General features: G+C 44.1%; 1 protein-coding gene across 3 annotated transcripts in view; it reads right to left on the bottom strand.

Moving 5' to 3' along the window:
• Positions 1-27,100, bottom strand: part of SRGAP3 (SLIT-ROBO Rho GTPase activating protein 3) — a 260,739-nt gene that overhangs the window by 28,735 nt on the left and 204,904 nt on the right. For 2 of the 3 annotated variants that reach the window (XM_003927107.4, XM_010337846.3), the window contains exons 11-16: positions 23,871-23,898; positions 18,552-18,654; positions 12,772-12,832; positions 11,138-11,215; positions 1,803-1,937; positions 32-137 (exon numbers count right to left, since the gene is read on the bottom strand). In XM_003927107.4, the coding sequence (XP_003927156.1) occupies positions 32-137; positions 1,803-1,937; positions 11,138-11,215; positions 12,772-12,832; positions 18,552-18,654; positions 23,871-23,898 (511 nt within the window). Of the gene's footprint in view, positions 1-31; positions 138-1,802; positions 1,938-11,137; positions 11,216-12,771; positions 12,833-13,937; positions 13,969-18,551; positions 18,655-23,870; positions 23,899-27,100 lie in introns of all 3 variants that reach the window. The other variant, XM_003927108.4, reaches the window with a different exon arrangement.

The raw sequence follows: 27,100 nt of genomic DNA, 5'->3' as shown, positions 1-27,100 counted from the left end.
TCAAAAAGGGGTCCCTTGGCCAGGTACTCACTGGTTGAGGAAAGCGAAGAGGTATCTCATGACCACGATGACCACACGGGGAAGGGTGACGAGGATTTGTTGGATCTGGTGCACCCTCTCAGCTGGGTTCTCCAGTTCTGTAACACAAAGGGGCCTTTCAGCATGCCTTTCATCCTTAGAGAGCAATGCAGCAAATGTTCACAGGCCACACCTCCTATATTCAGCCCACCTGGATGGAAGAGCCAGCTCTATCCTTGATTCTGGTGATCACAGGTGATCCTGGCCTAGCCAATCAGAGCATCCATCTCCCCAGCTACAGGGAGGAGGCTGGGGTGTGGCCTAATCAAGAACCAATCAGAGTTGACTCTTGGGACTTTGGTTGTAAGAAACCCACAGGGAGGTGCCCTCTTGGATCTGGGTGGAGGGAAACCTGGAGCATGGTGGGGGCCCCTGAGAGGAGGATCCCACCTAAGAGTGAAGCTGGCATAGAGACATATGTCTGCTGGAGGGGGCATATGTCTGCTGATGCTGTGCAAGGGTCTGAGTCCTGCTGGCCCTAAGCTTTTCAGGTACCTGAACCAATGCATTCCCCTTTATGAAGTAAGCAGGTTTAAGCTGGGTTTCTGGTACCTGTGAGTCCTGACAGACACAGTCAGGGACCATGGTTTATTAAACTCTTTACAAACAGCAGCTGCAGCACAGGCCTGACACATAGTAGTTGCTCAGGAAATGAACATCGAATATATCACCACCTCTCAAGCTACCTATCAGTCAAAGTCTGGCAGATGCTTGGGATCTCATCTCTGACCCCTGTTTCCAAGTCATCCTAGGGTTCTGGAAACACTGGCTGAGCAAGTGATACAGGGCTCAGGCAGGGTCAGACCTTAGCAGTCTAGAACAGAGCTTGCAGTATAGAAGTCTGGAAAGATGAGCAGGGAATAGTGTGGAGGGAAGAAGGAACAGAAGGGTCTTTTACACACACAATAAAAGAGAGCTCAAACCTCTCTCTTCTCTTGTCATCTCCTGGGACACTTTCCTGGCTGCAAATATCTCTCAGAGTATTGTGAGAAACACCTCAAGTGAAACTGGGTGTGGGGCAACTTTTCTGTGAATCAAATTTAAAAGTTTATTCTAAATGACTAGAATTGAAATTTAGAAGTTTATTCTAAATGACTAAAATGATAATATTGTAAAGTTAAAAGCTGATTTTAAAAAAAAATTCTAAAAGGTTACTTTGGATTTGGGCATCTCACAGTCAAGCTGCAATGACATCAGCCCCCTAGACTGGGTTCCTCCTGTTTTTATCCACAGAAACATAACAGTTTCTTACAACTAACTAGCAACGTCAGCAAAAATCCCCAGTCAACTTACTTTCACCATTTCCCTTGCTGGTCATGCTGCTGACCTGACCTCTAGACCTTCCATGGCTCCCTATCACCCAAGGGAAAAAGCTCTGGAATGTCTGCAAGGCATTCAAGGTCTTCCCAATCTTGCTCCATTTTCTCCTTCCAGCCTCTAGCACCATGCACGGAACACTCTGCTCCCAGCTCTCTTGGCTCTGATCTGTGAAACCAAGTTTTCCTCTGGTTCTCCTCTGAACTTCTCTACTCAGGGTGTGTGCTATGCCCATGAGCCCTTTCATTATAAACTATCTTATTATTTCTGCTTTCAGTTCTATAAGGATGCAGGCTACACTTCTTTCATAATATTCCTCCTCTATGCCTAGCACAGCAATGAGCCTGTGGCTCAGCTGCTACAATGATTTGTCAAAGAACTAATCATTTAACCTGGGAAATACTTACTAATAGTAGATATCAAATCTTGAAACCTTTCCTTAGGAAAGAGTGGGTTTTCCAGTCCTCGGAAATACAGTTTTAAAACACCAGCAACTGAATTGATATCTCGTTCATTTTGATCATCCACAAGGGGGTCTTCACCTGAGTGAAAACAAGAGAGGAGATGATGTCTCAGCTTGGGAAGGAGTCAGAGAGCATCAGATGGCAGAAGAGATGGCCTGGCCCAGCCCGAACCACCAGAAAGGCAGATGGGAGAAGCCTTCCCCACATATGAGGACCCCCTTCAGCAAGTTTAAAGTTCTCCCTGCAACTCCTTATTTGGCAGCACCCCACCAAAAAAAGAAAAAAAAAACAAAATGTTCAAATCTATAGAAAAGTTGTAAAAAATAAAATAATGAATACCCATCACCCTTCATTACACTCATCTTGCCATATTTGATTTCTCATTCTTTCTGTATTTATATTTATTGTTGCTCCACTATTTGAGATTATTCTGTAGACATCAAAACACACCACTGCTAACTGCTTCAACACTCTTCTCCTAAGAATAAGGATATTTGCCTACATAACCACAATATTATTACACCTAAGAAAATTAACCATTCAAAAATAACATCTCATAGACAGCCTACAATTCAGATATCCCCAGTTGTCCCATGGTATCTTTACAGAATTTGTTCAAAAGCCAAGATCTAATCAATATTGACACAATTAATTTGGTGGTTACATTTCTTGAGTCCTTTAAGTGTAAAACACACCCTGATATTTTTGCATACTAGTTTGCATATTATAATATCGGCTCTTTCTGAAGAGCCCTAGCCAGTTAGTTGTCTTATAGAATGCCTCACACTCTGGATTTGATGTTGTCTCATAATTTGATTCTAATTAAATATTTTTGGTAGGAGCACTACATGGGTGTTGTTACAAACACCTTAATGCATCCCATTAGCAGGCACATACGTCAGACTGTCCCAGTGCTGGTGATGCCAGCCTTGATCACTGGGTTAAGGTGGTGGTCTCCGGATCTCTACATTATAAAGGTAATTTCCCTCACTTTGTAATAAGTTTGATCCGTGAAATGATACTCAAAGTGTCATGATACTTTGAGACCATGTGCTTGTAGTGTCCACATGTTTCACCCAATGGTTTTAGCATCCAGCGATGATTTTTGCCCAAATTAATTGTTCCACTGGGGGATCGCAACATGGTGATTTTCTAATTTTGTCATTTCTTCTCCGTGTATCAGCAGGCATTCTTTTGTAAAGAAGAGCTGTCCTCATGTCACCCACCCTTACCCCTTTGTTAATATTTCTATACACTTGTTTTTGTAATTTTTAACTGAACTGTGATTACCCATTACCATCACCATTTTTTGGAATACTTAAATTGTCCCAAATTTGGCCAGGAAGTATAACTTCTTGTGTCCTTTTAATGTGAGCTCCATTGAGCACTTCCTTGCTTTCTGGACACAAAAAAAGTCACCAATTACTTTTTACTTTCCTTTATCCAGCTCTGGAATCAAACATTTCTTCAACGAGCTCTGTTTGCTTTTCATAGAGAATCACATGGAGACACCACGATCTAATTACCAGGTGTGCTCACTGCTGCAGAGGAGTCGTAAAGAGATCCTTTCAGTGGATAGAATTAGAATTTTTTTTCATAAGTTCATACTGATGTTTCTTATTCATAAAATAAGGTTTTCATTACTTTCACTTATTTTGTATTTGTACATTTTTTCTTTACGGTCAAAATCTTATTCTGAATAATAGTAATAATAAATATATTCATCTGCCTTATCGTGTAATACACATATGATGCTGTAACAGTTTTAATCGCAATATTACCACTAACAATAAATCTGCTACATACAACTTGAGATTTCTTTCCAGGGCTTTTGTTCACGTTATTGTTTAGTATTTTTGTCTTCAAAATGTATCTCACTAAAGAGATATATGGTCAGAAGACAGAAAGTAGATCAGTGGTTTCCTAGGGCTGGCAGCCAGGTGCAGAGGATAGTGGAAGGGACTTGCAAATGGGTATGAGATTCCTTTAGGGAATAATTACAAAGTTCTGAAGCTACATTATAATAATTGCATAACTCTAAATATAATAGAAACTGCTGAAATGTATTTTTTCTTTTATTGATATATAACATTTTAAATATTTATGAGGTACATGTAACTGTTAGGTGTACAGAATGTGTAACAATCAAGTCAGGGTATTTGAGGTATCCATCACCCTGAATATCTGTCATTTCTATGTGTTGGTATCATTTCAAGTCCTCTCTTCTAGTTATTTTGAAATACACAAAATAGTGTTGCCTAGTATCAACATCCTATTCTACTATCGAACCTTAGAACTTATTTCTTCTATCTAATTGTATGTTTGTACCCACTAACCAACTTCTCTTCATTCCCCACTCCCACTCACCCACCCTTCCCAATCTCTTGCACCTATCATTCTATCCTCTGTGTCCATGAGATCAAGTATTCTAGTTCCCACACAGGAGAGAGAACATACAGTCATCTTCTTTCTGAGCACGGCTTATTTCGCTTAACATAATGTCCTTCAGTTCTATACATGTTGCTGCAAATGACAGAATTGCATTCTTCTTTATTGATGGATAGTATTCCACTATATATTATACACCACATTTTCTTTTTCTATTCGTGTATTGGTGGACACACCGGTCACTTCCGTATCTTTGCTATTGTGAATAGTGCTGCAGTAAACATGGGAGTGCAGGTATCCTTTTGCTACATTGATTTACTATCCTTTAGATAAATACACAGTAGTGGGATTGCTGAATGGTATGGTAGTTCTATTTTTAGTTTTTTGGGAAATCTTCATGCTGTTTTCCATAGTGGTTGTATTAATTTACATTCCCACCAACAGTGTATAAGCGTTCCCTTTTCCCTGCACCCTTGTCAGCATCTGTTATTTTCTGCCTTTTTAATAATAGTTATTCTAACTGGGGTGAGATGATATTTGTGGTTTTGATTTGCATGAAATGTATACTTTAAAAATGGGTGGGCCTTATGGTATATAATTCAATGAAGCTGTTAAAAATGTATGACCAGAGTACATGCTCGTAAGTTTCTCTCTGTAGCTATCAATTCGATAAGCAGCATACTTGGTTTTCTTTGTATTTAATTTTAGGTGTTAATTTTTTTTCAGAAATTTTTTTTTTAAATTTACAGTTTTGAATGCACAAAGCATTTATAGGGTTCAAAAGTCAAAAGTTACACTCAGAGAAGTCCTATTCTTATCCTTCTCTCCGCCACACCTTTATTTCACCATTTTCATTTGTTTCTAGTTTGTCCTGCTGTGTAAGCAAATACATAGGCCTATTTTTAATATCCTCTTATTTCTTACACAGAATGTGGTATATTTCTAAATAGACTTCTTTCTCCACTTTACAAGAAATCCTGGAAATCCCTCCACATTAGTTCACAGAAATCTTCCTCTATTTATTTATTTATTTTTTAAAGGCTGCAAAGTACTCCACTTCATGAATAGATCATAATTTATGCAATCTCTTATGATCAACGTTTGACCTCTTTCTACTATTTTATTATTATAAATATTGCCACAGTGAATGTTCTTGTGTTTTTGTATGCATGGCAGATCTCTGTGATCAGTTCCTAAAAGTGGGACAGTTGGGTCGTAGGGTAGATATCTTTGCAGTTTTATCAGACGGGGACGAATTCTTCACTGAGGCTATGCCATTTTATATTCCTACCAGCAACGCCATCTCAAGAATGTTGTTTTCCACAGCCCTGTCCCTGGCATATTATAAGTGTTTTGAATTTTTGCTAATTGGACAAGGGAAAATGGTATCTCAGCGGAGCAGCACTTTTTAATTTAATCAGAGCTGCTGAGCAGGTTCACCACTGCAAATTTCCATGGGGAAGGTGAAAGGCAGCAGGAGCAACCTGCTGCCTTCCTGAGATGTTCAGAGACATCTACACAATGGGCTGCTTTTCCTCCTGAACAGCTAAGAGCACCTCTAGGGCTGGCAAGCAATGAAAAGCAGAACTGGAAACTCATCCTTGGATCTCTTTACTCTGCTTCCATAAGAAGTGAATGCATGTCACTGCCAGAGCCTCCCTAGCCCCAACATGCTTCAGTATGAATTAGAGAATGGTCCTGCACCTGGCACACCATACCTTCACCAGGGCTGGCAGCATACAGAGCATGAGTCAGAGTTCAGTTCCCATCTGTTCTCTTGGCTGGGCAGCCTTGTGCAGTGCCCAGCCCGAACAACAGTGCACGGTGGCCCAGATACTGGTGTTCGATAGGTCAATCTCTCAAATGTTCCCACTGGAGGAGGTAAGAATGCTGCCCCCATAAGAATTCCTTGTAGGGAAGGAGGAGAGAAAATAAACATACCAAAAAATCACCTGTGTTCACACAGCACTTCTCAAGTGAGAAGCACATTTGTACATACAATCTCTCCTAACCCTCACAACAGCATTGCATGGCACTAAGGGAGACATGGCTCCAACACCACCATTCTCTCCTGTGGGAGAGCTGAGGCCCTGGCAGGTGAAGCAGTGTGCCCACAATCACAAAGTCAACAACAGATGCTGGCAGCTCCAAGATCTCATAATCCCTGGGAGATACATTTTCTTCTCCCTGTGATTTTTGGATCTATTTGTCTGCATGTATGCCAGCTTATATAAGTAGGTATATATTTACCTACTTTCCTTCCTTCCTTTCTTCCTTCCACCCTTTACAGTAGAATCCCAACCTTTTTATTTCTCAGTAAAAAATTTCCTATGAAATCCTAACTTATAGAACAAAGCTGTCTTAGTTGAACTGGGATGGTGGATGTCTAAGCCTGACCTCTTCAGCCTCCCTCTCAATCCCTGTAGCAGCCTAAGGAATTCAAAAACTGTACCTAACTGTTTTCCTATTAGCTCCACACATCATTCCTGTGGTCTCATGATTCAAAAGCACGTGGGTATTTTCCTCCATGTTGCCTAGTACTAGCTCCCATTGTTAAACATGATGAACATATTGACTTCACATATATACACATACACATAAACATGTCATTAGTTCTTGCCATCCCCCTGCAAGGCCCTCGGTCCGTAAATGGAGCTGCCCAAACATTCTTTTCAATTAGCCCAGGCCTTTGGCTCTCTGCAAGCTAGTCAGTTTCGGTTCTGAGAATGGAATCCCAGAGCTCAATATGAGCTGGATGGTTCCTGTGAATGACGCTTTCTCCAGGAGGAGAATCAGAGATAATATTCCAGGCAAATCTGAAAGAAAGCCATGTTCGCACTTGGCTAGCTAATGTCCTGGGGAGGTGGCATTGTTAACGACTTGCCCTGCCTGCAACTTACTCTTACCCAGATCACCTGGGCATTGCCAACAGCTTTAAGGCAGGGCTGTACCCAGTGATGAAACTGAGTGCACAGTCTGTGCTTAAAGGCTCTGTCAGACCTGCTGCTGGAAGCTTGGAGTCAGTCTCTCTCACGAGGGCAGTTCTCTCTGCCCACAGGTCCTCAAGTCCCTCGACACAACAACCCTGCCCAGCATCTCCTGGTTCCATCCCTCTTCTCGAGGTAGGACACAGATCTCAGAAGGGTCAGATCTGAGTCTAGAGTGTGCCAGAGTCTACACGGCATGGCTTCAGCCCCACATCCAAACCCTGCCTAGATCCACAGCAGAAGACAGCCATTGCCTCTTTGGCAAAGCACCCCCTCCACACAGGAGAGATCCCAGCACTCCCATCTGTGCATACAAAGGTGGCACCTAGAGAGAGGCTTGTGGGGATCCTCTGGGAGACAAGAGCAAACCACAGCTCACTCTACAGCTCAGCTGCTAATTCCTGCCTTTCATGATGTGTGGTTTTTTTTTTTCTCCTTCATTTTTGTCAGAATATTTATAGGGAGATCTCAAAACCTGAGCAGTGAGTTTAAGATTTACTGACGACAACAACAAAAAGAATTCCAACTAAAACTCTGGTTGACTCATATGAAAAGGAAAAAAAAAAGTAGGCTTAAGAATAATAAGCCAGGAGTGGATTTCCAACATGCTATCACTTTTCAGGAGCTTAAGGAAAAGAAAACTGTGCTCTTTTCAACAGCCTTAGGCAAGGAACTTTGGGAAGACCTCTGCCCAGGAGAAAGGAAACATGGGGCCAAGGAGGAACAAGACCCAAATCCCTTTTAACAAGTGGTGAAGGACAGGCACCCTGCAGGGATTAGATTTAATTTTAAAAAATAAAAAGAAGAGGCTGGAGCAGTGGCTCACACCTGAAATCCCAGCACTTTCGGAGGTGGAGGCAGGTGCATTGCTTTGAGCCCAGGAGTTCAAGACCAGCCTGGGCAACACAGCAAAACCCCATCTCTACAAAAAATAGAAAAATTAGCCAGGCATGTTGGTACACACCTGTAATCCCAGCTACTCGCTGAGCGCTGAGGTGGGAGGGTCACCTGAGCCAGGGGAGGCAGAGATCCTGTCTCCAAAAATAAATAAGTAAATAAAATAAAGGGAGAAAGGAAAAACACACAATGTACTGGTTTGGAGAAGAAATTTAGTCACGAGTTAAACCATGTGGGATGTGAAGAGTGGGCGAGAAGATAATACTGAGCCAGGCCCAGGTTCAGGCCACTCTGTCGCCAGGGGAACACGGAGATAAGCAGGCTGAGGGCCAGGAAGAGCGAAGACCCTAGTCTGAGGAGGGGTGGGAGGAGGCAGCCCTGAAGGTCAGGCAGGTTAGGAGCCAAACACAGGGAATGTGCTTGGTGAATATCAAGGAACAGAAAAGAATAAGTGAGAAATCTGGCACCGGCTCAGAAAATCCAGGAAAGGATTTCTATAAAAAAAGACATACTAGAAACTATTCTTTTCGAAGAAAGCATGCTTCATTGTTGGCTCTGGTAGAGCAGAAGCACCAGACTGGCAAGAGAATGAGATTCATTTTGGAACGATGGGGAGGGGGAGTGAGCCCAACTGCAGACATGAGGCAAAGAAAAAGAAGAAAATATTTTTTGCATCTAAGATTTAGTTCAGGTGTTCTCTGCCCAGCTGGGCACTGCCTGAGGCGATCCAAGGCTTGTTAGGAGCAGAGAATTCTTTTACATTGCACATCACCCCTGCAAAGCACTGAAGCAAGTGACAGGAGGTGCTGACCTTAGAAAATCACATTCAAGAAGGAAAAAAAGCATTGCTACCGGGTAGGGAAAGGGTGGGGTTGCCTGTGGCAACAAGGTTACCTACAGAATATGGAGAGGAAGGGAAATGTCAGGCAAGGCGATTGCCAGGCTGGAGGCACCATGCAGTGAGTTTGCCCATGAGATTCATCACAGGGTGACAAGGTATTCTGTATAATGGGATGAGCCCAGGAGGAGGTAACCAGCAAAGGTTCCAGACTACGGTTCTGTTAACTGTAAACGCACACAGGGCAGCAGGAGTGTAAGGAGCTGGGGAAAACAAAGAAACAAAACTCTGAATTGGACTGTCCAGTGCTGTCAAGAGAGGCTCAGAGCAATGACGAATGACACTTGCATCAGGGACACTGATGGGGGAGACCTCTTGTTTTCTGGCCTTTGTACATGCTGTTCTCTTGGCTTGGAATGCCCCTTCTTTGCCCCTGCTTCCCCTGGCTCTTGCTCTTCAAGTCTCAGCTTAGGCATTTTTTCTCAAGGAAACTTTCCCTGCCTTTGCTATTCCTCCCCGCTCCATCCAGGCTCCTATGCTCCTCAGTGCCTTCTCCACTGATTGCACTGATTATACTGGCTGTTGACTAAACTGGCTCCCCCACTAGTAGTGACTGTGTTTTGTTCATATTGCATTTCCAGGCCCTAGTCCATTACCTTGTATGGTGTAGGGCTCATTGCCTGAATAGGAGCTGGAACAAGGGGGTCCTGGGGCTCCCTGGTTCTAAGCACCCAAGATCCTGGAGCAGGCTCCTGAAACAAAGCTCTCCTAGATCCTAGAAGGCCACTGAGCACAAAATACAGCCAAATTTCACTGTCTACACATGGTTCCAACCCAGAGTGCCGACATCCCCAGAGGGTCTGTGCCTGCAGGCAATGGCAGTACTGCTTGGGGCTGCAGATTGCTCCCTCTACTTCAGGATGGAATGGAGAGGAGTGGGAGGCAGAGAATTTGCTCAAGAGGCAGCTCTTTCGGGGTGCGAGGGGAGCTAGGTAATAAGTAGGAAACACAGAGAGAGGCCTGCTCAGAGCACAGCCACAGGGATAAACCATACGTTTTGGGATATGACGTACTGCTAGTAAAGGGGTATGGGATTGGGGTCCTCAGTACCAGAACCACTCAGAGAGGAAGGCAGGAAATCAGACCTGAGAAGAAATGGATTATGGAGACATGACCTTTCTAAATACTGGGAAACTGGAGGCAGAGGTATTATTTGGATACCTATATTCTAGCTCTTCTTTCCTCCCTTAGGATGAGGTTATGGACTTGCTAATGTTGGGTTTCGTTCTAGAATCAGGGAGTGGGATTGAAAATATTTCCTCAAATGAAAATACATGGATTTTCTGTTTCAGTGTAGCAGTGAGATAAGCATTGAATATTCAAAGGCAGAGGTGTAAGAATTGAGCATTTCCTAACCCGGTGAGTCCTTACTTGGCTTGGACAGTGTCACTGGCCATCTGTTCCTATCAGGGATTCTGAGGCCCAGAGAGACTACACCAAATATATCATGTGTCCCGGTCCAGTGGCCCACCTTACTTCTAATGAGCTTTCATATCCTTGCTTAAATTGAAATGGGAACTAGGTCATGTCTCCAGGAGTGGAGGGAGTATATAATCTCTTCCTCCCAATGTGTGGCTTGCCAAAACTACTGCATAAAAAATTAAAAATTAAGATATCCTAAAAGCCACTCAGTATTTTCTATGTTCTTCCAATTCTAAAATGTAGCATCCTTTATAGATTCACATAAATATTCCAGAGCTCTTGACAAGGAACCCTTTTCCGGCAACCACTGTGCAGTCTGCTGCAAAGTCACCTGTAAGCAGTAACAGTAGTAATAGTAGTAGTAGTAGTAGTAGCAGCAGCAGCAGCAGCAGTAGTAGCAGTGGTGGTAGTGGTGGTGGTGGTGATGGTGGTGGTGCTGGTGCTGGTGGTAGGTAAATATTAAACAGCTCTTTGGTGGGAAACAATTAGAACTCAGTGTTTGCCAATTTCTGTGGTGTAAACACTCCAGTCATGGCTTATTCCAAGTACCAGGACAAAGTCGCTGAATGTGAAGTTGGGAAGAGATGTGCACAATCAGCTCCTGCACACCACTAGCTCCAAGACACATGTGAATGTTCACCCTGGTTTCCCCTAGCACAAGCTTAAGATGGTTGCTCTGTACCCACCTCTCTCAAAGGAATTTTTGATGTCATTGACTTCCACCTGAGATCCTGGCACTCTGAAGATCCCCTGCTGCTGGAGTCCTAAAAAAGAAGGACATAAAAAAAGAAATAATAAATTCATGAGACCTCGAGTTCATTAGACCACCAAGAATATCTATCGGTGACTCTCCCCATTGCTTTTCCCTTTCTCCCCCTGATCCTTTATAACAGAGTCATTCCCTATGAAGGTCTCCAAAACTGGCCTTCACAGTGAAGTACAGGTGGCCAAAATCCTCAGACACATCTGCTTTATACATTTGTGATCTTCTGTTTGAGCTTAAAGGAAAAGGCCACAAGAAGTTTGTATCAATACTTTTCCTTCCCTGTATACAGACATGTTCTGCCTTCAAGAAAAGCTAGACTCTAGGGTACATTCTGGCTCGGACTTGGGAGAGATTAAATTATTAAGTAAAACAATCTCATTTTTTTTTACATGTTTCTACAAGGCCTTAACAAAGAGGAGATCCTTATACCTTACAAGACAGTAATGACATAACAGCAGCTTGCACAGCTGAACGAATTAAAGGGTCTGTTTCCACTTAAATGGGAATTAATGGGGGAGCCTGTGATACTTTCCCTATCTCTATTTTTCCATATAAAACAATTTTCCACATGACAATTTAGGAAGTGTTTACTCTCAAAGGCAGGCTTTGATCAAAGTTTGGTGTGTACATAGTATGGCCTCAATAAATGCTTATTCCTCTCTTTAATTAAACAATATTGAACTTCTAGCACCCAAGTCTCTGAGTCCATCCTCCTGGCCCCTTACCACCCAGCCACACTGACCTTCCTCCCCACACTAGGCCTTTCCGCTCGCCATCCTCCGTTCTCTCCACCTGGACTGCATAGCTGGCTGCTTCTACTCAGGTACTAGCTAGTTCAAACAGCACCCCCTTGGAGACACCTCCCGTCTCCTCCAGCCATTCTCTATCCCCTTTTAATTAGTTTCATGGTATTTTCACTATCTCAAATGATTTTATTTATTTTTCCACTTGATCATCTCCTTGCCCTTTTTATTGGAAATGTAAGCTATGCAGGGCAGGCACTGCACCTGTCTTGTTCATGCCTATATTCCCATTGTCCAAAGCAGTGCCTATTATGCACTCAACAAATATAGTTTTGGAGAAATGAAGGAGTGGATAAACACCAGTTATGTTTTGGTGACACCATGGCTAACAAATCTCAGACACCATGCGCAAAAGTAGTTGCAGTTTTTGCCATTCAAAAGTAATAGCAAAAATTACTTTTGCATCAACGTAATACTTTTATGGAGCTTATAATCTAGTAGTATTAGCTGATTTATTGGCCAACTCCATTCTGTCCTCAAAGCACAGAGCTACAGGGTTGAGTTATCTTGTCCATGCCCTTCCTACTCTCATATTCCTAGGTCTTGGATCCTCTTTCCATGATCTCCATCCCCCAACACACAGGCTCAAAAGCAGCACTCAGAAGAGCAGCTGCTGCATGCCGTATTTTCCCCTAAAAGCAGAGCCATGATGGGAAGTCTTCCAGGACGAATGAGACTCTCATTTCCTATCAGAGCAGCCTAGCACCTGTTCTGCAGATTGCTGAAAACACTGGCCCAAGATCCAGCTTACCATATAAATTGATGTAACGGATGCAGCTCTCGACTACAAGTGGTATAGCTTGTCCTGAATCCTTAAGAAAAGAAAAATTGTGAGTTTTGTGGGACTTGACAACCACCACAGGGAAAAGACATTGCAAACACAGATTACAGACTCAAGCCAGAATATTAGTACCATCAGATTAGTAGGAAAACAAGCAAGGAACTGCTAATCCTAAAGTCTCCACAGATAGTTACAACAGAGAGCCTTCAGCTGTGTGCACAAAAAGGCATAGCTATGATCATTTTAAAGAAATGCTCTGTCTTCTTACCCAGTTGGCAAGGAACCTGGGCTCAGGAGGCCTGGTAGGCCCACTTGGGCAATGGAGAGGGAACCACCATATAGACGGGGCTGGAGTCTGGCCTTGAACAGTTCTCTGCCTTCCCCTCCACTTTGTCTTAACTCATTGCTATTTTCCCAGTGCTCAAGGAGCAAGTCCTCATCCTATTACTGCAGCACCTGATGCCAGAATTAAAAGGACACCACGGGAGAAGCAAGGCTGGCCCTTGATGAAAATTTTGAACTCTAAGAAGGGAAGACTAGTTCTACTCATGAAGTCACAACTAAACACCCAGATGCATACTGCGTTTCACAGTAAACATGTCACAGGGAAAAGCTCCAGAAGCAGCCAATGTCAGCCATTGGCCATCTAGGGGTCAACCTTCGTCTAAAAGGCTGAATAAGGTGCAATTCTCCACATGTGCACCTGGGATGTGAATGTATTTTCAATGACATCTTCCTAGACTGGCCTACAGCCACAAATTATTATGGAGGATGGGAGACATTTTCTTTTGGATTCCATGATTGGTTGATGTCTCTGTTATTCCACGTCACTTAAAGGGCATCAAATTCTTTTAAACTTGCTTTAAAAGGGGCCGAATTAAATGCCCAGCCTCCTCACAAGGTGAGTAAGCAATGAGGCACATGTAATATGCTCTTGTGAAGAGAGCATAGATTTGGATACGTTGTTGGCTCCTCCACACCCCACCTGTGAATTTTCTCCTTGACTGATTGTGCCCAGGGAGAGGACAAGAATGTGGACCCATCAGCAACAGGTAAGGTGGGCTCTATTCTGGATTCACTATTAAAGACAGTTTCCATCACAGTGAATAGGACTAACGGGCCTTTCTAGTAAATACCTGGTTCCTGGTTCGAGCATTTCTTCTTCCTCTGATAACAAAAAATAAACAGGCAGCAGAGCAGGAGAAAAAGAAAAGATTATGCAGGAACAAGATCAGTTAAAGTAAGCAGATCCTTCAGAGTCCGTGAACGCTGAAATGCAATGGCAGCCAGCCAAGGTCCCGGGGAGCCTGCCAAACAGCCGGCCTGTGGGGAGGGCCACTCCAGAGCCTGGGAGCCTCATGGGACTTCTGGAAGCCACCCAGCCAGCTTTCCCACATGGCTGCCTTAGCTGCCCTCCCAGATACCAGCTGACATGGGGGGCCTCTTTCGGTCCTTGTGAAAGAGCAGCAACTATGTGGACTGGACCCATTCCCATCCCTGTACCTAGCTTCTCTTCAACAAGAGAGACTGTTTATGCACCCATGGACAAAAGCCTACCTACCACCCCGTAAGGTACTCCCAGCTGTCCACAAAAAGCAGGGAAATAGACCATTATGTCCACTGGAACAGTGTCTTTGGAATTCAGCTCAAGAAACCTCATTCCTGGTAAAAAGTTCAGTTCTAACAAGATCGTGCCTACAAGGTGCCTTCTCGATAAAGGCCCATAGGATTCCACCTGACACCAAATTCCAAACAGCTTCCCATGTGTCCCTACCATACACCCTAAGTTGCTTTTCTTGGGTATCCACTTGGCTTTGCTCTCCTTCCTACCCTCTTGATCCTTACACTGGCACTAAGGAATGCAAAAGCTGAGAAAGGCCTGGAGGAGGGAGGAAAGTTGAATCAGAATGCCTTCAAGAACTTGGGGACAGAACTGGAGCCTTTACTTTCACTAAAAGCCACTGATGACGCCCATTTTCAGGGGAGTGCTGTCTGTTTTTTTCCATCTGTGCAGCAGGTCCATCTCTGGGGTGAGCACTTATTCCATCCAGGCTCCTGGAAGATGTGTGCCTTCTAGCTAGCATCATCTCTCCAGTCTCAGCATCTCAACAACTGGAATTGTCTGCTACCTGACATGCTGACTAAACCTACCAGAATCCTAGAACTGAGCAAACAGCCTGGTCTAATAGGCTCTATCAGCAATATGCTAAATTTAATGCTAATCATCATAGGTAATACATAGTGCTTACTATGTGCCATCCAGTGATCTAGAAACATAACATATATTGGCTCATTTAACGTTCCTCACAAACTCATGAAGTAGGTAATTATCATGCTTATTTTGCAGAAACAGGATGAGGATTCTCCCCTTGTCCCAGAGGCGAATCTCTTGGGCTTCAAAACTGGCTCATAAAAATGAGGCCTCGTTTTGTCTGAGAGGATGAAAAAACATCAAGGATTTTGAAAGGGGTTTGTTTATTCAGGTAGGGTCCTAGAAATGTATAAATCAAACCCTAGCAACATTTACTTATTATTATTAACCTGAGGATGCTTCCTTGTCCCTCTAAACCATCGTAATTGTAGAGCCCAGAGGTGTTATTTTATTGAAAAACTTTTCACAGGTGTGGTTTTTCAAAGCTGGGGACTCTTAGTTCAATGTTCTTTCAGATGGCATGTGAATTATAATAGAAAATTAAATTCCTTTCTCAATAGTTGAAGGATTGAATACATTACGCTGTCTTTGCATTCTCTGAAAGTTAATAATATTTCAAAGCAAAACTGTGCTGTAAAACATTGACCACCTAGCTGATAGTAGGTGCACAGTATGAGTTTGTTGAACTGCACTGATGGTATCTGATGAGTAGTGTGACCATAAAGCAATGCAATAGTAAGGCCAGGTGCAGTGGTGCATGCCTGCAATCCCAGCACTTTGGGAGGCCAAGGCGAAATGATCCCTTGGGCCCAGGAGTTCAAGACCAGCCTGGCCAACATAGTAAGACCCTGTCTCTACCAAAAAAAAAAATTTTTTTTTAAATTAGCCAGGCATGGTGTATAGCCATGCTATAGCCCCAGCTATTCAGAAGGCTGAGGTAGGAGGATCACTTGAGCACAGGAGATCAAGGCTACAGTGAGTCATGATTGTACCACTGCACTAGAGCCTGGGTGATACAGCGAGACTCTGCCTTAATAAATGAATGAATGAATTAATTAATGAATGAAATAGTATTTAACAAACACACTCTTTTCCCCAGTCAAATGAGTATTATTCCTCCAACTTTTCCCCTTAGGAGGTGATACACTTATTCTAACAGTGCTGCCACTACTCGACTGCTCTGGGCTGGTGCTGCTTGAGGGCTCTTTTAGGGGCCAGGGAAACAGTCCCACTGTAGCAATTCCTCTTGCCATTTTGCACCTCCAATGGCATCACAAAGCTCAGCTTCCAAATGGAGCTTTCTATTCCAAAGACTAGGTGTCCATTCAAATATAAAGTCTTGGCCACACTGGTAAAGGCCATGCTTAAGGCTCTAAAGAAGATTGACCAAAGCAGCTGCAGCAATGCCGACACATTCAGGTAAGAAGGTAGCTTCCCAAGGTGACTGCCTCAAAGGGGCAAACACTCATGTAGTTGACTAGGTTCTGATGTGTTGGTCAGAAGGAATAGAGTCAGATTACTTTATAGTCACATCTTCAAAGGGGCAAACACTCATGTAGTTGACTAGGTTCTGATGTGTTGGTCAGAAGGAATAGAGTCAGATTACTTTATAGTCACATCTGATATGTCGGACCTATTACAAAAATATCTAATTCAACAGAACACCTACTTGTCAAGTACTGTCAGATGAGAGTTGATTCCTTCTAAGTATTCTAACTGATCACCCATTTCCAAAGACCTAAGCAAACTGAGGATGTCCCTGTCTCTGAGCCTTTATTCCTTCTGTTCCTCCTTTCAATAATTCCTTCTGTCCTTTTCTTCTCCTCTTTATTCCCACCTTTCCTTCAAAGCCCCTCCAGAAGCCTCCTGTGCTTGAGTTCATAGTTCTTCTTGCTCTAAACTTGTTTTGTTGTTATTTTTGAGACAGGGTCTCACTCTGTCACCCAGGCTGGAATGTAGTGGCATGATTATAGCTCACTGCAGCCTTGACCTCCCAGGCTGAAGCCATCCTCCTACCTCAGCCTCCCAGAGTGCTGAGATTACAAGTGTGAGCCACCACACCTGTCTTGAACTTGTTTTTGTGGGGATAATTCACTAGGTGCTCATCTTAAATCACCTTCCGCTTTCTGCCTTTTGCATTTAATATCTCCCAAGCTCCACTACTGGCTTCTTGAGGGAGGAGAGAGCAACTAATCCCCTCTTGGCTATGGACTGTGGCTTTTTTAGGGGCAAAAGTGAAAGAAGAAAGTCTTGGAGGAGAGAGGAAGGAGAATGGAGATGGAGGATTCCTTTGGCACAGCCCCACCCTCCCAGACCCAATAAACCAATCCCTCTGGGTCACCTCTTGATCTTCCTTCTTAATGCACCTATGGGCCCCTCCTTTTGGGAATCTGCCATGCTTCGGTCTTGTTAGGTATCCTACAGCAGCCCTTGACATCCCTCACCCCTGGGCAGTCCCGACTTGGGCCCTAGCCTTCCATTTTCCCTTCCCCCCACTCTCCCTTCCCCAGAACTCAGCCCACAAACAGAGACAGTCTGGGGACCCAGGCTGGTCTTGCTTACCCTGCCTAAGGCCAAACCCATATCCAGTCTCTTGCTGTCCTGCAAGTCCTGTGCTGGACCCTGTCTGAGGACCATGAGTAGAGAGCTGGAACACGAGCATCCTCCATAACTCCAAAGTCATCGGCAAAGCCCAAGAGCCTTTGTTTTTGCTCTTGATTGGTATCTATCATCTTCTCTGAAGAGAATGTCTTCATTAGAAGGTAGTAGGCTCTCAAATCAGTTGCAAGGACCTCCCCCCTTCCTCTAAGTAATGTTAAGAGTGCTTCTCCCCTTCCTCAAGTATCTTCCTGCTCTTTGCCTCTCCATCATCATCTTAATTTCCCTTGAGCCATTATATCTGATAGGGCTTGATCTCATACCCTTGACACCAAAGAGGAAAGAAAAGAGAAACTCACTTAGCTGAACTACTTTAATTTTTAGTTTAAGTTATAAAGGGTTAACCTAGAATTCAACAGGGACAACCTCAACTCTTCTCCCTTCTCCCAAAGCACCTAATGGGAAGCAAAACTAGGTAGGAAGATTTTCTCTCATAAAAATTGTATGTCTTTCCTTTGCTGATATATATATGCAACTAAAAAAAAAATCACATGTATAAAAACACAGTGATACCCACAGGGATTTCCTCTGTGTTGCTTTCAATTCAGCTCCTCCTGGGAGAAGTGGGTGTGAAGTGAGGGAATAGGTTTCTCTCACTGTCCCTCAGGTGTTAGGACTGCAGTTGCTGAAGCAATGAAGCGTAGCTGGCTGGGCGCGCTGCACTGGTATTTCAGCCCCACTTGGACTTCGCTGGGTTCCGTCATGATCTGATCCCTACCCCAGGGCTGAGAACTGCGCAGGGCACTTTAGAAGCAACTGGTTAGAGGCCACAGCGGCTCCTGTGAAAAGTCCTCACTGAAGCTAAGAGAAAGCTGCAGCGAGGAACTAGCTCCACAGGGCCTGGCCAAGGACAGGGCTGTCTGCTGGCAGGGAGGCGGGCGGACAGAGGCTGCCATTACATTGGGCACATTCGCGGACTCCACGGCTCCCCAGCAAGTACCTTAATGAATGCTTCCATACTGCCGTTAAAGAGTTTATGGCTATACACTGAGAGAGGCCTAGGTCTCCTCATTTTCTGTGGTTTAGGGGGAAGACAAGGGGGCCTAGGGGAAAATGGAACAAAAGAAATCAAGAAAGCAACCAACATAAACATACAACTGGGAAAGATGCTCTTAAAACCCATAACGAAAGGAGAACACAAAATATAAATGGAAGCCCCAGCCCCCCGCCAAGACACTGGTTTCCAATGTTCCATCTGAAGGCCTTTGGATGTTTTAGGGGATCTTAATTTACCCGCAATGCCAAGCAGGAGCAACTACATAATGCAAATGCATTCTAAATCTTAGAGGGGAAATAGTACATGTGCAAGAAACCACCGAAACTCCAATCAGAGGCTGTCATCCTGCAAAGCTGACCAGATGGAGGGGGAATCAGGGGAGAGAGAAGTAATCTGTAGCCCGAGAAAGCAAGAGACTTTCAAACATGATTGTGAGGGTTAATTTTCATTATTTTGGCTTAAATTTATCATCAAGTCTCAACTCCCAATGTACCAGGGCACTGATCTTCCTAATGCCTCTTGGCATTTCAAATGCACTTGACTAATCTTTATTTCATTGATCTAAGAGCCAGGCAATTACCATTCTCATTTCAGAGATGAAGAAACTGATGCCATAAGGGAGACTACAAATTCTTTGGGGTTCCCGGGTGGCCCAGGATGATGGTACTATCATGTTCTTTAGTCAAGTATCCTTTTTTTTTTTTTTGAGATGGAATCTCACCCTGTAGCCCAGGCTGGGATGCAATGGTGTGATCTCGGCTCACTGCCACTTCCGCCTCCTGCATTCAAGCGATTCTCCTGACTCAGCTTCCCAAGTAGCTGGGATTACAGGTGCACAACACCAGGCCCGGATAATTTTTTGTGTCTTTAGTAGAGATGGGTTTTCACTATGTAGGCCAGGGTGGTGTCGAACTCCTGATCTCAAGATCTGCCCATCTCGGCCTCCCAAAGTGCTGGGATTACAGGAGTGAGCCACTGTACCTGGCCTCAAGCACACTTTCAATTAAAGCACTCTCAAATCTGTTATTATACTTAACATCACCTCAACCCTGAATTTGTGGCCCCATTTTACAGAGGCAGAAACTGAAGCCTCCTCTGAAGGAGAACTGACAGCAGGACCTGAAACTCTTTGGCTCCAAGTTCGGGGTTTCTCCTACCAGGACACCATCATGAAGCCTTAGGGCACTTTTTTATTTCCAGCCAAGGACTCATCTATCCCAGTAACCTTTGCCATGGGATCAGGTTGAAAGTGTCTTGCTTTACTTTAGGATTTTCATTCCTAAAGTATACTCCACTCTTGGCCACAGGGAGGGGCAACCACACCACAGTTCACCAGTGAAACAGCCACAAACACTGGACCCATTTCCAGAATTGCTCACCATGCATATACCTGTGTAGGCTTATTTGCTCATTTCACCAAACAAGTTGGCTGACTCAATGGTGCCAGCCTTCTGGGGCAAAGGGCTTTTGAAAGTTAAGAAGAGGGCCCCTAACCAAGAGAGGCAATTCATTTTCAAATGGCTTGGTTCAAAATTTGGATAGCAACAAGTGGGGACTCAGCCAGGCACAGATCATGTCCACATATGACAAGCAAAGACCTGGTCCCCCAAATCTTGACTGATTTCTGTGAGTGGGCAAGAAATCTTCTGGACTATGCAGACAATCAGGATAAATGAGATTCATGCGGCCTCTGCTGACTGGGCTTCTTGTACCTGTCTCCTTCAGAAGCCTGGCCATCCAGGGACCGCTAACCAACTTCTCCTAGGTGTTTGAGTATTGAGCTGCTGGCTCCAGTACATGCATGGGCAAAAACCAGGTGAATCCAAATATCATGCCACCCAAACAATGGAAACAAAATAACAGCACAGATTAAAATTTCAAAAAGAAACAACAGGCAAGATTATTTCAAGCCCATCTTGGATCTATGTCAATTTGGTTAGCTAAGTCCATGTCATTTCTCTTTCAAAAATTACTTATTTTTGAGGATGTATGTGTAGCGGGGTGGGGTTTCTTACAGGATCTGCTCTTAAATTTTCAAATGGCAAAGGTAAAAGAGAGTGTCACAAATGTGACACAAGGCCGTAAGTTTTTAATTGGGGGATTAGAAATAACTTGAGGATAGCAACATTGTCACCCAGTTTTCAGTGTTTGGTTTTTGTTTTTGAACGTTCCCAGATCATTTCCTTATCACATTGCATAATAACCTCACAACAACCCTATGAGGTTGGGAAAGAATATTCAATTCACTTTACATACAAGGCCAATGAACTCACAAGAGGTGAAGAAACTTGCCTAAGGTCACACAATAAAATGTGATTGAGGCTGGGGGTAAATTCAGCTCTTCCTATTCTCAAGGCTCTACTGTGAGTTCGAAAGTGATTTTATCATAGAACATCCGGAATTAACATTAAATTATCTGTTAAATTCTCATGGCCAGCAAGAGCGGAGACTCTTAAAGCAGGTGTTGGACATTAATATCAAAAAACCTAAGGTGTCCAACTGGAGGATTTCCCTAAAAGAAAGTCCTAAGTGTTTTTGTTTTTTCTTAAATTTTACACAAGAAATAAAGGCAAAATAGAATATGTTTTCCCACTTTTCCTGCCCAACCCAGAAAGCAAAGAACTGCGTGAATCACACCAGGATTTCTTTCTTTGTGTGGTGCTCTGTGCACTGTCTGGAATCTCTGACAAGGAAACGTAGCTATCCCAACTTTGCACAATATCAAATCTATACCGACTTACTGAAGTGCTGGGTGGGGCACAAAGTGGGGAGCAGGGGGACAGTTCGGCCAAGGAAAGTGGGGCAGCCTAAGCCTTCCATCTCTTCTGCTGCTCAGATGCAGAGCAAAAAGGAAAGAAAGAGAGGCAGGGAAAACAGGAACAGAGAAAGCCACAGAGAGGAAGAGAGAGAAACCAGAGACCAATGTCCCCTTTCTGCCTTTTAACCAAGATGAAAATTAACACATGTTGGCAACACAGGTAATGGCCTCAAAATTATCCTGCAACTAAAAGGATGTGATGAAAAATTCCCGTAGATAACCTAATAGACCTGGAGGTCAACATCCCAAATGGTGGCAGTTGGGCCCTTGGAGGCTGTACATGGGTTGTGTACTGCCTTGCATCTGTTTGGACAAGATCTCAAGTGATTTCATCTCTAATCCAGACTGCGAGGGCATGTTAACCTGGGTAAGGGGAGCCAGACATTCATTTAAATCACAATAATCAAACCTTATATTTGCGTCTTGCTTTGACATTTACAATAATACACTTTTAAATCTAAATGTATTACCACATCTGGCCAGCCTGAATTACAGGGTTATTACGAATTTGGTCTAAGATAAGGTTCTGAAGTGTGAGAAAAATATAACATGCTGCAGCCCATACGTAAATCTGATTCCTCTACACAAGGTCGACACAACTTGGCTAAGGGGATCCTGCTCAAATAACCTTCCAAAAATGATATCCATCACGTGTGGGAGCCCATGGAAGATAGAGACAGAGCTGCAGGACAGAGACATTGTTGGCAACAATTTCCACAAGTTAAATAATGATTTTGGAGGTAAGGGGACACTTTTAGTTTACTAACAAAGTTGCCTTTGACCTTGGCCAGGAACCAGAGTACACAAGGCTCGGTCTGCAATTTAAGGCAGATTAGCTACAGATGAATGATGGGTGTCTAAGTGGGAGGTCTGATAAACTCAGCTTGGATTTCCCAGGCCCCAGGTCAAGGAAGGTGTGGAAGACAACACTTCAGAGGGCTTTATTTAAAAGACAAAAAAAAAAAAAAAAACCCTCAACTTTCCCCTGAGGGAGGACCCTGAGACCCGGCCAAGGGTTTGATTACAGATTTCCTCTCCTGCACTCTGCTGGAACAATCTTGTCTGCATGAGTTCTGGGAATTACGAGGAAGTGAGGGACAGCTCAATTCATCCCCCATCTGTTTCACTAGTTGCAGAATTTGGTGTAAAATATGACTTCTGTTGTTTTAAGACTATGGCAACATTCTCTTGCCAGAAAAAAAAAAAAAAAAAAAAAAAAAACAATTATAATGGGTTTGTTTCTAAAAAGTTCTTCGAAAGGGACCTGCACATCTGCGGCCCCACGTGCTGGAAAGGCTCGTCTGCTGTGAGTCATCCCCATTTTCCCAAATTGCGAGCCCAGGGGAACAGCTGTATGGGCTAAACTTCTGCTGAGCCCTCCCTTTCCCCATCCCAAGGCCAGGAAACTGAGAACCCCAGGGTTTTCCAAGCCTCTGCCCCACTCCCTTCCCAAGGAGCAGGAGAGAGTTGGAAGTTCATCTTTGCTTTGCCAAACATGAAAGTTTTCCAGGATTTGGGGCCACTGGGAAGCATTTGTGGGAAAGGAAAGAATGCCCTCAGGTCCCTGGGCCCAGAAAGTGAGGCAAAAAGTAGCGCTCTATTGCCATGGGATAGAAAAGTGCAGGCCTCTGCGCCACTGGCTGAATTCCAGCTAGGCAGTGCAGTATCTCTTACTGGGGATGCAGAAATGAAATAGGCTCTAAGCAAACAACCTGGCTGGTGACAGAGCCACTTATGGATCTACGCTGTCTGAAAGGGGAGGAAAGTCAGCCCCTGGGCTATCAGCTGCTGAGTGGAAAGTGTTCACTGGCTCTGGTCTGCTTAGGGAAAAGCGCAAAAGGGGATGTTGAACAAGCTAGAAAGAAAGCAGAAGTTGCCCGTGTGTTACTTTCTGTCAGCCCATCCAAGTGCCCATGAGGTCCAAGCCAGGGTGTTGATGGCGAGGGACTCTGTGCACGCCTATGCACATGCGTGTGCCCAGCTGCGCGTAATCCAAGCCTTGCCCAAGGCCTTGGCACGTAGGGACCTCAGGCTGGGCCTCGCACCAAGGCTGGGCAGTTTGCTCAGTGCAGTGTAGCAGGTGGGGAGAGAGGTCAACAGCCACCCCACAGCCTCTGGCCTCTACAGGCTGCCCTCAGCCACACTTAGTAGACATTACTGTCTCACCTGATGGCCAGCACAAAGGGAGGGTACCCCATTGCCACACAGCAGCCCCAAAAGCACCCCCTTCCATGGCCAGCCTGGAGGGGCGTGGCTTTTTCAGTCTAATGCTCGAACAAGCGAAGCAGCAGCTGTGCCTCACCCGGGCACACCCACACCAGCCCATGGGGACACTGGTGAAGAAGCCATCCCTGCTTCTCCAGCTCCCAGCAGTGCCTCCCCAACCCCATCCCACTCCCACCTTGGGTGGCAGATGAAAGAAAACACGACTCTCCCACTCTCACCTGGTGGTGCCACATTCTGCTCTTTCCCCTGCAAAGAAAAGTATACATTAATGTTTAATTGCTTTTCTTTTTAAACCAAAGAACACTCCTCTTTTTCTAAAAACAAAATGCAATGGGTCTTAATTACTTGTGAAATATGAAATCTAATTATGCCTAAGGTACAGTCTGTTGAAAAGAATTGTGTCTTATTAATTCTTTATTAAAAGCCTCCTGTTTGTAGGGATGTATCCATGCACATTATTGTTCACAGACATATTTTCAGTGATTCTCAAACTATAGCCCGCTGGCCACTTGCATCAGAAACATCTGGGGCTCTGGTTAAAGATGCAGATTTCTTGGCTCTCTCATGCATCTTCTGAACCAGAATCTCTGAAATAAAAACCTGGAAATCCACATTTTAACAACCACTCCTGGTGATCACTTCTATGCCTCCCAAAGTTCAAAAACTCCTGCAGTGTTTAATGGCAACGAAGACTGACTGAGCCCGTGCCGTGTGCCTGGCACTGAAGGGTATCAGCCATAAGGCAGGTGCTCCTGTAGCCCTGCCTCCACCTTCATTCTCAGCTGAAGATCTTCTCATTTCCTTCACTGGAAAAGAAAATCAAGTAATACGGGTTCTCCGTCTGACTGCCTCCATGAGGCCCTCCTGCCTACCCTCCAGACCTTCTCCCAGAGGCCCTGGTTCCATCCCCTCTGCCCTTCTGGGGGCCTTAGTTTCTGCAGGTGTTTCCCCTCTTCTCCCTCACATCACCACTCTCCTTTCTTCTGGACCATTTCCAACAACATATTAATATATTCTGGAAATGCATGGCCTAACTTTTAACCCTTCTGTTGACCCCATTTCTCCTTTCAGCTACATCCTCATTTCTCTGCTCTTCTTTACAGTGAAATTCTCTGAAGGAGCTGTGTGGAGGCACCACTGCTTCCTTCCTTCCTACTCCCTCCTCGCCCCTTTGCAGCTGGGCTTCTGTTCTCATCCCTGGGCTGAGACTGCTCTTGTCAAGATCAACACTTAAGGTCAAGAAGGATCTCCTTGAGGCTGAATCCAATTGTCTTCACTGCCCTTATTGTACCTGACCTCTCCATACCATTCTACTCAGTTCACCGCTCCCTTCTTACAAAGCTCTCTCCTCCACTTTCATTACTCCACACTTTCCAGGCATTCTTCCTGCCCTGCAGTTTCCTCAGTTTCTCTTTATGTCTCCTCCTCATTCTGCCCAACCTCAAACCTTGAAATGTTGGAATGCCATCAGGACACAGACCGAGTGCTGCTTTTCTTTTCTACACACCCTCTGAAAGTGACTGCAAGTGCTTACAGAAAACCCCTTACTCTATGTCCAGATCTTACCCTTTCCTAGAATTCCAAACTCAGATGCACTGCCATCTCAAAAAAAATAAAAATAAAAAAAATAAAAATAGCGCCACTGCTGGGAACAACGGCTCATGCCTGTAATCCCAGCACTTTGGGAGGCCAAGGCGGACAGATCACCTGAGGTCAGGAGTTCAAGACCAACCTGACCAACATGGAGAAACCCCATTTCTACTAAAAATACAAAACTTAGCCAGGTGTGGTGGCACGCACCTGTAATCTCAGCTACTTGGGAGCCTGAGGGAGGAGAATTGCTTGAACCGGGAGGTGGCGGTTGTGGTAAGCAAGATAGCACCACTGCACTCCAGCCTGGGCAACAAGAGCAAAACTCCATCTCAAAAAATAATAATAATAAAATAAATAAAATAAAATAAAATTTAAAAAATAGCATTATTGAGGTATAATTTATATATCATAAAATTCACCCATTTGAAGTGTATAATTCAATGATTTTTAGTGAATATTCGGAGTTATGCAACTCTCACCAGAATTCAATTTGAAAACATTTCCATCCCCAGAAAAAGATCCCTCGTGCCCACTAATAGTCACTCCCTGTTCCTGCCTCCAGCCCTTGGCAACCCTAATCTACTCCCTGTCTCTACAGGTTTGCCAAATCAAGACATTTTATATAGATGGAATTATTTAAGATGTGGTCTTCTGCATCTGGCTTCTTTCACTTAGCGTAAAGCTTTTGGGGCCTATCCATATAGTATGATTTAGTAATTCATTTCTCTATACGGCTTTGTAATATTCCACTATATGGGTAGACCACATTTTCTTTATCCATTCAACGTAAATTGCCTTCTTTGTATCTCAAACCTGAAATGTTCCCCAAAGCACTCTTCCTTTCCATGCCCCAAACCTACTCCCACCCAAGTCTTCAATATCTCAATAGGTGGACATCCACCCACCCTCTTCTTTAAGCCAGAGTTCCAACAGGCACTCCCCTTGAAAACTGTCTTTCCTTCATAAATTAAATTTGTACACTTCCCTCCATCTTAACACTATCTTCTTAGCTCAGGCCATGCTCATCTCTTACCTGGATCACTTTGTTTTTAACTAGGTCTCCTATTCCACTACCATACATTCTTGCCTCAGCAGCCAAGCAATCTCCTTAAACTGTAAATCAGATCATGTCCTTCCTTTCCTTGCTTAGAGCCTTGCACAAGGGACGAAATCCAGACCTCTTACTCTGCTTTATAAACCCTTTGAGATCAGAGTAGACCCTTCAAAATGCCACTCCATCTACTCGGGATGCTCTCTCCTTTGTGTGCTCTGCTACACATGCAGAGGCTTCTGTGTGGTCCTCAAGTAGGCGTTTGCATTTTCTGCCTGGAATTCTCTTGGCCCCAATCTTTGCATGGCTCATTCCTCCTCCTCTTTTGGGTCTCAACTTAAAAGCTGTCCAGAGACAAGCTTCATCTATCTATTTATTTTATTTTGAGACTCTTGTCCACTCAGGCTGGAGTGCAGTGGTGCACTCACAGCTCACTGCAACCTCAATCTCCTGGTCTCAAGCAATCCTCCTGCCTCAGCCTCTCAAGTAGGTGGGACCCCAGGTGCATACCACCATGTCCAGCTATTTTCTTTCTAGTAGAGACGAGGTCTTACTATGTTGCCCAGGCTGCGTCCTCTATCTAAAGCAGACACTTGTCTCTTTATAGATAGAATTTTTCTCTTTAAATTCTCAATACATGCAGCTTATCATTAATATTTTTCTTGCTTATTATTTATTTACTTGTCCACTGCCAGTCTATCTCCATTGGAAAATACTGTGTTGTATGAGAGAAGGAATCTTGTCAGTTCTTAAAACTGCTGTGACACCAAGGTCTTGGGCAGTGTTTGGCACAAAGTATGTGCT

Source organism: Saimiri boliviensis, chromosome 8 (genome assembly GCF_048565385.1).
Source record: "Saimiri boliviensis isolate mSaiBol1 chromosome 8, mSaiBol1.pri, whole genome shotgun sequence".
In the NCBI taxonomy this organism is placed as follows: domain Eukaryota; kingdom Metazoa; phylum Chordata; class Mammalia; order Primates; family Cebidae; genus Saimiri; species Saimiri boliviensis.
The sequence above is the reverse complement of the archived record's forward strand: the minus strand, read 5'-3'. Positions and strand labels throughout refer to the sequence as shown.